This window comes from Pipistrellus hanaki (genome assembly GCF_964339955.1).
Source record: "Pipistrellus hanaki genome assembly, chromosome: 3".
Taxonomy (NCBI): Eukaryota; Metazoa; Chordata; class Mammalia; order Chiroptera; family Vespertilionidae; genus Pipistrellus; species Pipistrellus hanaki.
Window position 1 is genome coordinate 145,605,576 of NC_140505.1, and position 12,637 is coordinate 145,618,212.

The 12,637-nt window shown below is 41.0% G+C and overlaps 1 protein-coding gene across 1 annotated transcript in view; it reads left to right on the plus strand.

Moving 5' to 3' along the window:
* Nucleotides 1-1,826: 1,826 nt before the first annotated feature.
* The window catches only part of RPAP3 (RNA polymerase II associated protein 3), a 37,370-nt gene continuing 26,559 nt past the window's right edge, over nucleotides 1,827-12,637 (plus strand). The window contains exons 1-5 of the mRNA XM_084880394.1: nucleotides 1,827-1,886; nucleotides 6,060-6,218; nucleotides 7,100-7,240; nucleotides 11,336-11,455; nucleotides 12,275-12,402. Coding sequence (XP_084736520.1) covers nucleotides 6,066-6,218; nucleotides 7,100-7,240; nucleotides 11,336-11,455; nucleotides 12,275-12,402 — 542 coding nt within the window. The 5' untranslated portion in view covers nucleotides 1,827-1,886; nucleotides 6,060-6,065. The remainder of the gene's footprint in view (nucleotides 1,887-6,059; nucleotides 6,219-7,099; nucleotides 7,241-11,335; nucleotides 11,456-12,274; nucleotides 12,403-12,637) is intronic.

Genomic DNA, 12,637 nt, shown 5'->3' on the forward strand with positions numbered 1-12,637 from the left:
TCCCTTGAAGAGAGAAGGCTGCCCTTATAGGCATAGTTTTTTTTTGTAGGCCAATGGAAGCCTCAGAATTAGGTAATGATGGCCATAGAGACCATTAGACTAACTGCTCTCACTTTGATTCTGTACTCACTAAACAACTGTCTGATTGTTGTGAGTTGTGAGAGAAAGAGAATTCACCCAATGGTCTATGAGGTGTTACCAGACCAGCCAGGTGGCTCTTTCCTCTCCCATCTCAATGGACTCTGACAGAATTAATTTAAGAAATACAGTTGCTTTTGTTAAGAACATCTACACAGCCAAAACCAGTTTGGCTCAGTGGATAAAGCGTCAGCCTGCGGATTGAAGGTTCCTGGGTTCCATCCCAGTAAAGGGCATGTACCTTGGTTGCGGGCACATCCCCAGTAGGGGTTGTGCAAGAGGCAGCTGATCAATGATTTTCTGTCATCGATGTTTCTAACTCTCTATCCCTCTCTCTTCCTTTCTGTAAAAAATCAATAAAATATATTTATAAAAAATAGAACACCTACATATTAATATTTGCTTTAAGTGTTTTACTATTAATTTTTAAAACAAAAAAACTCTTAGTTATCTATTCTCTTAACACAAAAACCAAAGTAAATTTACTAAATTTCATTGGTAAATATTTTAATGAGACTATGATTTTAAAATACAAAGATACCAAATAATTATACAGTGGGAAAGATGTGCTAATAATATTACTTTGTAAGGGAGGGCCCGAGGGAGGTTTTTCATTGGTTTAGTGCACATATGTCAAACACAAGGCCCGCGGGCCAAATCCAGCCCGCCAGGCCTTGCAATGTGGCCCGCACCGCGCTGTCATCACTGCACTCCGCTGTCAGTTTATGACATTGTCAGTTTATGACTGTTCAGTAAACCATTCGGCCCGCGATTTAGGCTGGATTTTAGATTTTGGCTCCTTCTCTGATTGAGTTCGACACCCCTAGTTTAGTGGTTCCCAACCTCAACTGTACAGCTATATCCTGTGACTTAAAAAAATCATGATGCCCAGGTGGCATGAATTAAGTAAGAATCTCTGAATATGGGACCTAGAAATCAAGCATTTTTTTTTCCTTCATACTCCCTAGGTAATTCCAAGGTCTAGTCAAGCTTTTGAGAGCCACTGACCTGAATTTTTGGGCTAACGTTTAAGATCATAGAGCTGTTCCAAATGAAAAGTTTTGCTTGTTTGTTTGCTTCCGTGAAATTTAAAAAATTATTTTTGTTTTTTTTAGAGTTGTCATAAAAAGAGAAATCACTCATATAGGAAGCAGAAGCAAGAAATGGTACAAGCTTCGTTTTCTTTCTGTTTTTACGCCAGGACACATCTAAAGATAGACCTTAGTACTCACACACGCTACAGAAGGACTCAAAGATAGACACCGAAAAGGAGTTCACTTGCCAAGGTGGATTGAAGAACTGGTTTACCAAATATAAGCATTTAAAGGGGGGCAGGGGAGGAGGAGAAACCTTGCAGAATTGCCAGAGTTACAAGTTTACAATCGTCTGTTCGCGGCAGAGAAACAGTAACTTTCTCCCATGGTTATCATCCTCACAAAGATCCAAGGCAGATATTCGGGATGCAGTAGTTTGAGGGAAGTCCAAGGAACTATTCAAGGCATGACAATTTGGGAGACAAGTCAGGAAGACCCTGAAGGCTTTGGGTACCCTCCCGTGAGGTTCAGTCTTATGGGAAGCAGGCAAACTCCCGGCTTTGCACCTGCCAGCTCCCTGTTCTGGTCTCACCTTCTGCGCACGCTCCTGGGGGCGGGGCTGGCGCGCGGGGCCTTGTGGGAAAGCCGGGGAGGCGGGTGCGGCGTGAGCGGCGGAGGTGCTGGAGGCGGTGGCGGCGCGGCCCTAACGGCCTGGTGAGGGGAACCGGCTTTACGGTTATCGCCGATGGAAGCCCTTGGGGTCGCCGGGCGGGTGAAGGGGGCGCGGCCGCGGGTGCCGGGTGGGCGGGGCGGGCGCGGTTCGGCGCCGCGGTGTCCCCGGCAGCGGCGCTCCGGGAGGGGGTCGCCCCGCGCCGCCCGGACCGGGACGTTCTGCTCGGCTGGCGGCCCCTTCGCCCCGGCTGCCCGGGCTTTGGGCGGTTTGCGGTGGTCCGGACCGGAGGTCCGCACTCCGGAGAAGTCCACGGCGGGCCTGCCCCCTTTCCGCGTGGGTGCGCGGTGCTCCCTGGAGACCGGGCGTGAAGAGATCCCCCGCGAGCACCGGGAGGTTCTGGGTGCCTGTCTGGACCGCACTCGGTCCATCGCAGGTTCCATCGCAGGTTCCGGGGGAGCAGTTGGGCCTGCAGGGGTAGCAGAGGTGATTGGCGAAGTGGAGAGGCTGTGGATCCCCGCCCCCCTACAGCATCGCCCTGGCTTGCTGCCCTTTTATTCAGATTTTTGAGTCCCCAGCAAAGCATTGCACTTGTTTTGTTTCCTAATGAGACAGACACATGCGATCAAACATGGGCACTGCCCGAAAGGAGCTTAAACTTAGTGTCTGGGTCTAGGCTGGGAGTTAGAAGACCTATCTGCATTTGCAACATCTCTTTCCCGAATCCCGTGTTTGTTTGTTTTAAATAAATATACTTTTTGTTTATTTGTTTCAGAGAGGAAGGAAGAGGGAGGGAGAGATAGAAACATCAATGATGGGAATCATTGATTGGCTGCCTCCTGAAAGCCACTGGGGGTGGAGCCTGCCACCCAGGCATGTGCCTTTGACCAGAATAGAACCTGGAACCCATCAGTCCCTTTAGTCCACAGGCTGATGCTCTGTCCTTTGAGCCAACCCGGCCAGGACCCGAATCCCGTTTTTAATCACTTCTCTCCCAAATTCTACGTCCCTTTTCCCCTCCTTTAAATTTTGAATCCCCTCTCACCCTTTGGTGACCTTGCACCATGACTACCTCTTTCTCATATCTGCGTTCACCAGTGTTTCTCCCCAGACCCCTCCAGCAGTCATGCACGGCCTAACGATGAAGATACGTTCTGGGGAAAGTTAAGAGAAATGCATGGTTAGGTGATTTGTAGTTGTGTGGAAGTCATAGAGTGCGTTTACACCAACGTGGTACAGCCGATTGCACACCTAGGCTACATAGTATAGCTTAGTGGTCCTAGGCTAGGAGCCTGTACAGCAGGTTACTGAACAAAACAACTTAGATTAAATCAAGCACGAGAGAAAATGATGGAATGAAGAGACTTGGTAAACGAGATGGATGAGGCTGCTAGTGTAACAGCATACTTTTTAAAAAATAGGTATAAAGGATACACTCTTACCATAATGATGAAAAATGTAGTATAGTAAATTATAAACCACTAATATAGTCTTTTATTATCAAGTATTATGTACTATATACTTATATGTGCTCTACTTTTTTTATGTGACTGGCAGTGCAGTAGGCTTGTTTGCATCAGCATCACCACAAACACATGAATAATGCATGATGTCACTAGGTGATGGAAAATTTTCAGCTCCATTATTATCTTACTAGAGGCCCGGTGCACGAATTTGTGCACTGGTGGGGTCCCTTGGCCTGACTGGTGGTTGGCGGTTGAGGCCTATTGAAGGGCCAGCCAGCTGTGGGGAAGGGCTGGACAGGGGGAGGAGCCACGGGAGGTTGGCTGGCTGGCCCTCCCAATCAGAGCTGATGGGGAGGTGGCGGGTGTACAGTGGAGGGGCTGCAGGAGGTTGGCTGGTGGGAGTGGATAGGGGCCGCAGGAGGTTGGTTGGCTGGCTGTGGGAGCGCACTGATCATCCTGAATTGAGCATCTGCCCCCTGGTGATCAGTGCATGTCATAACAAATGGTTCACTGGTCATTCCGGATTCCGGTAGATCCATTATAATTGTTGCTTAGGTTTTTATTATATAGATGGAACCATGGTTATATGTGTGGTGCCTTGTCAACTCAAACATGGTTATGTGGCACAGGAGCTATCTTACAATATCAAAGACAAAATTATGTTAATCTCCTTATGGTAATTTCATTTACTCAGCTCGCTTTATTTCCATACTTCTTAAAATCCCATTAAAACTCTCAATAATCTTTGTAACATTAAATATAGAGATGATATTTTAATCTTTAAAATTTTATTTTCCCCATACAATCTCTACAGCATTTGGCACTGCTAACCTATCTCACCTTACTCAACTCTTGAAAATACTCATCTGTGATGGTGCTCTCCAAGTTTTCCTCCCAGCTCCCTAGATCAGGGGTCCTCAAACTTTTTAAAGTGGGGGCCAGATCATGGTCCCTCAGAGAGCTGGAGGGCCGGACTATATGAACTACTAATTCCTACTGTAACACCTTGGCTGCGCTCACTGCCCAAAAAACCTGGCGGGCCGGATCAGACTCCTCTGCGGGCCGCATGTGGCCCGCGGGCCGTAGTTTGAAGACCTCTGCCCTAGATGCTACTGCCTAGTTTCTATGTGGGCATCTCTTCCTGGGTTCGTTTTAAATATTAGTGTTCTCTACTCTCCCTCCTGACCCCATAGACACAGTTTCCACCTTTATGCCAATGGTGCCAAAATTTAGAACTACCCTTTTATAACTACCTACCATGTCCTCCTGATGTCCCATAAGCACTCAAAAACATATCCCAAACTGAAATATCTGTCTTTTCATTTGTCCTCAATCCTGAAGCCTCTTATTCTTTTAAAATTGTGATCCCTGACTCAGAATGTCACCACTCTTCTTACCAGGCTCCCAAACAGGAAACCTAAGACACTGCACTCTGCAGTTCTTCATTCTAATATTTTCACATAGCTCTCTAGCATTTTAAGATCTGTTTCATTTCCACTTTGTCTTCCTTGAAGAGTCCTTCATAGTCCCTCACTGTGTCTGCTCACTCCTTCATGTAAATCACTTGGATGGCCGCTTTTGAAACTCTGCTGAAGTTGCAGCACCCATGGGGACTCTTTTTGAACCTACCATCCTACCATCTGATTTATGCCTGTCCTTTGTGGTCAGTCCCATAGCATTTATGTGTTTCTCCAGCAAAATGCTTCTCAAGCAGGGGTTATTATGCTTCTCAGAGAGACATTTTTGTCACAGTCTAGCCGGGACGTGGTAATACGGGCACCTAGGCGGTAGAGGCCAAGGATGTTGCCAACCATCCTACAATGCATAAGACAGCCCCCCCTTCAATAAAGAATGGTTTGGCCCACAATGTCAATATTCTCAATGTTGAGAAACAAGTACAATAGATAATTCAGTTTAAGATAATATTTTGTTACTATTTGATTGTTTTCTTCTACATTAGACAAGGGACTTTGTGGACACCTATCATATGGCAGAAGGTCAATAAATGTTGAAATAAAAAGGAGGAAAGGAGTTAATTAGTATAAATTTATTAACTTTAGAGATGAGCAACCAATTGGCTACCATGGGTATTTGGTAATTTCAGTGATTCCCTCCCAATTGACTTTCAAAGTTTGGGGATGGCCGAAGCCAGTTTGGCTCAGTGGTAGAGCGTCTGTCTGCGGACTGAAGGGTCCCAGGTTCGATTCCGGTCAAGGGCATTAATACATTGGTTGCGGGCGCATCCCCGGTAGGGGGTGTGCAAGAGGCAGCTGGTTGATGTTTCTCTCTCATCGACGTTTCTAGCTCTCTAGCTCTCTCCTTTCCTCTCTGTAAAAAATCAATAAAATATATTTTTAAAAAAATGTTTGGGGATGTCCAAACTTGTTTTTTAACTTTTTGCTTATTTAGCAAATTCTTACTGACCTATTTTAAAAATAATATACTGATATTTTCTTCAGTATTACTTCTATTCATATATCTTGACCATTTATGACAGGGGTCTTCAAACTACGGCCCGCGGGCCACATGCAGTGAGCGCAGCCAAGGTGTTACAGTAGGGATTAGTAGTTCATATAGTCCGGCCCTCCAGCTCTCTGAGGGACCGTGATCTGGCCCCCACTTTAAAAAGTTTGAGGACCCCTGATTTATGACAAGGTAAAACGCAGTTAATTAGCTAGATTTCAAAAAAATAAAACAAGTAAATAATTCAATTTAATTCTTATTAGAGGTTGGTTGTTCAACACTCTGCAGGCTATAATGACTTCAACTAATAAAGCAATTGAATTGCAAATACAAGTGAAACAAAATGCAGAAGAATTACAAGACTTTATGAGGGATTTAGAAAACTGGGAAGAAGATATTAAACAAAAGGATATGGAACTAAGAAGACAAAACGGTGCCCCTGAAGAGGTAAATTTCTTAATTAGATTCCTACTTCAGAATCCAGCAGAACTATTTACTTTAAAATAAAGCACCTTTTAAAATGGGTTGTGAAAATATTGAAATAGAAGTGATTTGCTTCCTGTCAACATTTTGGAAAATTCTGCTTTTAAAGTCTTTGTAATCATTGTATTAACTATAGTAACACATTTTTAAGGCTTAGTGAGAGAAAGATCATATGATAATTCTTAAATAAGTAGCAGTATGGCTGGTGTGGCTCAGTTTGGTTGAATGTCCCATGCACCAAGAGGTAGACGATGATCACGATGATCAATGTTTCCATCTCTCCCTCTACCTTCCTCTCTAAAACCAATAAAAACATATATTTTTAAAAAGTAAATGAATAGCAGTATTGGCTGGTGAGTATATCATGTATATTATATATAATTTTGTAATGACACTAACATATACTGTTGTCATAAAAATGTAGATAGTACCTGGGTTTAATCAAATGTTTCTTTAAAGACTGCATTTTTTATACTAGATGTAATGTCGAGGCAGTTCAATTTGCCATTGTATCACTGCTAGTTAATTGTACTAAGGCTGAAGATCAGGTAGTTTTTGAAGTTTGAATTTAGGATTACAAATTAAGTATATAATTAAAAATTTTGGGTGGTACTTTCTTGTGACTGAACAATGTTTGACATTTGTCAAAGGATGAATTAAACTTTTTAAGCATAAATTATTATAAGTGAAGGTGGTAAGTTGGTATTTTTAAGCACTTGAATATTAAAATTGAAAAATACTTTTTACATGGAATATAATTTAGTGAGAGTTTTAAACATCGCTAGGTATAGAAAAATTAATAATAGAGTGGTGCTCAAAACGTGTGTTTTTTTTCTCCTTCCTAGAATTTACCTCCAATTCGAAATAGGAATTTTAGGAAAAAGAAAAAAGGTAAAGCTAAAGAGTCTTCTAAGAAAACCAAAGATGAAAACACAAAAAATAGGATAAAGTCTTATGATTATGAGGCATGGGCAAAACTTGATGTGGTAAGTTAATCTAATTATGTGTTTCTTAGTTTTTGAGTAAAATTTCATGGCATTAGCTGAGAGCCATGGATTAAATGAAAAATGTTGAATTCTTACAACCTGTTTCTTTCTCTTATAAACTTGTCTGTGGAATAAAAATGTCACATAGAACCCTGACCTGTTTGGCTCAGTGGATAGAGTGTCGGCCTGTGGACTGAAAGGTCCCAAGTTCGATTCTGGTCAAGGGCATGTACCTTGCTTGCGGGCAAATCCCCAGAGGTGTGCAGGAGGCAACTGATCAATGTTTATTTCTCATCGATGTTTCTAACTCTCTATCCCTCTCTCTTCTTCTCTGTAATAAATAAAATATATTTTTTAAAAGAAGCACATAGAGGTCCAGTATACTTTTCACTCAGTTTCCCCCCAATGGCTACATTTTAATTATAGTATAGTATCAAAACCAGGAAATTAACATTGGTACAATATATGTATAGTTCTGTGCCATTTTATCACGTGTGTAGATTTGGGTAACCACCATTACAATAAAGATACAGAAATATTGCATTACCACAAAGATCTCCTTTGTGATACCCATTTGTAGTTGCATCCTCTTCCATTCTCCCACCATCTCTAATCCCTAAACAGCCTGAATTTTAAAATAGTAATACTCCCAGAAAACAGTGACTCTACCAATACTTAAAAAAAAATCTTTATTGTTCAGATTATTACAGATATTCCTCTTTCCCCCCCCTCATAACTCAGTTCCTACCTCCACCATGTTCTCCCCTCCCTCCCCCCACTGTCCTTGTAGGTATAAGATTTTTGTCCAATCTCTTCCATCACCCCCCACCCTCTTCCCCCAGAGAATTGTCAGTCTGCTCCCTTTCCATGCCCCTGATTCTATTACATTCATAAGTTTATTCTGTTCATCAGATTTTTTATTCTCTTGATTTTTAGATTCACTTGTTGATAGATAAGTATTTGTTGCCACTTTGTTGATCATAATTTTTTATCTTTTTTCTTCTTCCTTTTCTTAGAGAATACTCTTTAGTATTTCATATAATACTGGTTTGGTAGTGATGAACTCCTTTAGCTTTTTCTTGTCTGTGAAGCTCTTTATCTGAAATTTCAATTCTAAATGATAGCTTTGCTGGGTAGAGTAATCTTGGTTGTAGGTTCTTGCTATTCATCACTTTGAATATTTCTTGTCACTCCCTTCTGGCCTGAATAGTTTGTGTTGAGAAATCAGCTGACAGTCGTATGGGTACTCCCTTGTAGGTAACTGTTTTTCTCTTGCTGCTTTTAATATTCTCTTTCTCTCTCTTTTTTTATGCCCTTGACATTTTAATTATAATGTGTGTTGGTGTGGTTCTCTTTGGATTCCTCTTTTTTGGTGTTTTTTGTGCTTCTTGGACTTGAAGTCTCTTTCTTTCACCAGGTATGGGAAGTTTTCTGTCATTATTTCTTCAAGTAGGTTTTCAGTATCTTGCTCTCTCTCTTCTTCTGGCATCCCCATAATTCTGATGTTGGTATGCTTGAAGACCAGGAATAGCATAAGTGTAGTGTGCTTCCCATCTCCCAGGATACGCAGTGTAACTGGAGAGCCAGTATTCCTCCTCAGAATCCTCTACCCAGTGCTCCAAGCAGCCGCTGTCAAGTCAGGGAACCTGTGAAAGAAAACCTGTTGGCCAGCCTATTTTAGAGTCTTCAGGGTTGATTTGGTTAGGTTGATTTGGAATATACAGTCCCTTTTAGTCTTTTTAAAAGAAGTGTTATTATGGCCTGGTTGGAGTGGCTCTGTGGTTGAGAGTTGACCTATGAACCAGGAGGTTATGGTTTGATTCCTGACCAGGGCACATGCCCAGATTGTGGGCTCATTCCCTAGTGTGAAGTGTGTAGGAGGAAGCCAATCAATGATTCTCTCTCATCATTGAAGTTTTACTCTCTTCCACTTCCTTCCTCTCTGAAATTAAGAAAAATATATTTAGAAAAAAAGTGTTTATTATGTAATATTTGATTCATACAAAAGAGCTTGTGGAGATAAATGTTCTAAATCATAATAAAATAAATGCAGGCTGGGACAATAGTAGGTTGCAGTTGTTCGTATAATTAATAATAACTTAAGAATAAACTTTTGTGTAACAAAACTATGAATCTACTTTTGCCCCACCCTGTAAAGAAACAAACCTGGAAAGAAACTGAAAGGCAGAAGAGAAACCAGTCAGACTTTTGTTGAAGAGTCAGCTGATGGTAGCTTAGAAAATTATTGCACTTTGATTTTCTGCCTTCTCTATGTCTAAACCAGAAATTCTTTTGGTGAATGTACAAACTGTAGCAATAATGTAGGCATCAACATTATACTGGTCAAGAACAAGTGCTGTCTTAGTTATCAGTCTGAGAATAGCCCAACTCAGCAAAAAAAAAAAAAAAAAAAAAAAAAAAAAGTCCCATGAACCGACCTTCTAATTTAAAGAGAATTTTTCTAATCCTGTTGAAGCTGCCAGTTTGCTCCTTCCCTATTCCATCTTTCTCTCTTTACCCCCAGACATTACCACTACTCTGATTTTTATGTTTATTATTTTCTTTGCACTTTTATGTTTTTATTGAGATATAACATATATACAGTACAAAAATCTTACGTGTGCAGCTGCCTGAATTTTTAGCATGAATTCACCTGAGAAACCACCATCCAGATCAAGATACAGAACATGTTCAGCATGCCACCAGCCTCCCTGTTCAGTTAATTACCTCCAAGGGCAGCCACTAACATTTGTAGATCAGTTTTGCCAGTTTTGGAATTTCATGTAAATGTATCATACGTATGTTCTTCTTTATTAGCATCATCTGAGATTGATCCGTATTGTCAGTAGCAGTAGTTTGTTCTTCTTACTGCTGATCAGAATTTCACTGTGTGAATATATCACAGATTTGTTTGTTTTTTGAATCCTCACCCAAGGATATTTTTCCTTTTTTGTTTGTTTGTTTTTTGAGAGTGTGAAAGGAAAGGAGGGGGAAGAAAAAGAAGGGGGGAGGAAGAGGGAGAGCAAGAAACATCAATGTGAGAGAGACATTAATTGGTTGCTTCACACATGAATCCTACAACCTAGGCCTGTGCCCTTGACTGAACCCAAGCACTTGATTTTGCTGTTTGTTGATATTAGGTTAGTTTGTGGTTATTTGTAAGCTTCTATCAAACCATAATATTTCACTGCTAATAGTTTGTGATTTAGGGGTGGTTTGTAGACTCTTTTCACTTAGCTTACTTTATGAAATCAAAGTCAAATTCTTTAAGTGGTTTGGATATTGGTTTTCTAAACAAGAGTACCCTTTTCTCTGGATGTTGTCTTAACAATGAGATTATTTGGTTTGCTTTTTATAGACCTTTAAGTCCTTAGATCATAACAACTTAAGTTCTGTTGAGTGTACCTTTTTTTAAATGTTCATATAATTACTAGAGGCCCAGTGCATGAAATTCATACATGGAGGGTATGTTGTCCTTCAGCCCAGCCTACCCCTATCCAATATGGGATCCTTTGAGGGATGTTCGACTGCTCTCTCACAATCTAGGACTGCTGCCTGATTGCCCCTAACCACTTCTGCCTGCCAGTCTGATCACCCACTAACCACTTCTGTCTGCCAGCCTGATCAATGCCTAACTGCTCCCCTGTTGGCTGGATTGCCCCTAACTGCCCTTCCCTGCCGGCCTGGTCACCCCTAACTGCCCTCCCATGAAGGCCAGATCACCCCCAACTGTCCTCCTCTGCAGGCCTGGTCACCCCAAACTGTCCTCGCCTGTAGGCTTGGTCCCTCCCCAACTGTCCTCCCCTGCAGGCCTAGTCCCCTCCAACTGCCCTCCCCTGCAGACCTGGTCCCCCAAAACTGTCCTTTCCTGCAGGCTTAGTTCCCCTCAACTGCCCTCCTCTGCCAGCCCGGTCACCCCTAACTGCCCTCCTCTGCTGGCCTGATTTCCCACAACTGCCCTCCCCTGCAGGCCATCTTGTGGTGGCCATCTTTGACCACATGGGGGTGGCCATCTTGTGTGTTGGAGTGATGGTCAATTTGCACAGTACTCTTTTATTAATAGGATGAACACTGTTCCTCTACTTAAAATTTCAGGAAAGTATCCTTGATGAACTTGACAAAGAGAGTACCCATGATTCTGTGTCTCAAGAATCAGAGTCAGAAGAAGATGGAATTCATGTAGATTCACAAAAGGCCCTTGCTTTAAAAGAAAAGGTATAACTTTTTGGGATAACTTTAGGTTTCTTCAGGTGGGTAGATCATATAGAAAAACATGTGGATCCCAGGATTTCTTCAACATACTTTAGCGGGTGTTCACTCTTTAAGTTGTTATTCGGCCATACCCTTATCGGAAGGCAGCGTAATTTAGTGATTGGGAGTATGTGTCTGAAATCAGATTGCCTGGGTTCAAATCTTGTGATAAGTTCTTTAAATTCCTTGTAGTATTAAGTTTTCTCAGCTGTAAAATAAGATTAATATTATTAATAAACCTCAATGGGTTGTGAATATTAAATTAATTCTTATATGTAAAAGTGCTTAGATCATACAGAGAGTTATTCGGGGATTTTAGTAGTAGACTGAAGTAATTTAAAATTAGTGTGTGACTCTTGACGTGAATATTATATTCCACTTCTCCATATCACCGGCCATCTGTGGTTACTTTTAGGAATATTAATCTTTCTGAGGAGTGCCTTATTATTATAAAATTGGGTATATTGCTTTTCAAAAAGGTGGCACTCTTCAGATTAAAATTCATTTTGATATTTTTTTTGTTTACATTTCTGTGGGTTATTATTGTCAATAAAAGTATATAATGCTAAGTATTTTATTCATTTTTCTGCCAGAACCCTCAGATTGTGACCAAACTATGACTTTATAATGAATTTCAGCACTTGTAAAAATACCTTTTGTTTTACTTTCATTTCTTTGACCTTAATCACATAGCTATAAATTATAAAGAGCTGGATAATATTGGGAAAAAATGACTCTGAAAATTCTGTGCCAATGTATATTTGACTTGTATGCTTTTTTCAGGGCAATAAGTATTTCAAACAAGGAAAATATGATGAAGCAATTGAATGCTACACTAAAGGCATGAATGCCGATCCATATAATCCCGTGTTGCCAACAAACAGAGCATCAGCATACTTTAGAATGAAAAAGTAAGGAATTTTTATAATGTGTGCATATTTTATGTGTATATGGAGACTGATATTTTAAAATATTTTTTATGATGAAATGTGTGGGAAGGACTGAAAAGGTACTACGTTTATTTTCAGCTGTAAATTCTATTTTTTTTTTCTTTCTAAATATATTTCATTGATTTTTTTACAGAGAGGAAGGGAGAGAGATAGAGAGCTAGAAACATCGATGAGAGAGAAACATCGACCAGCTGCC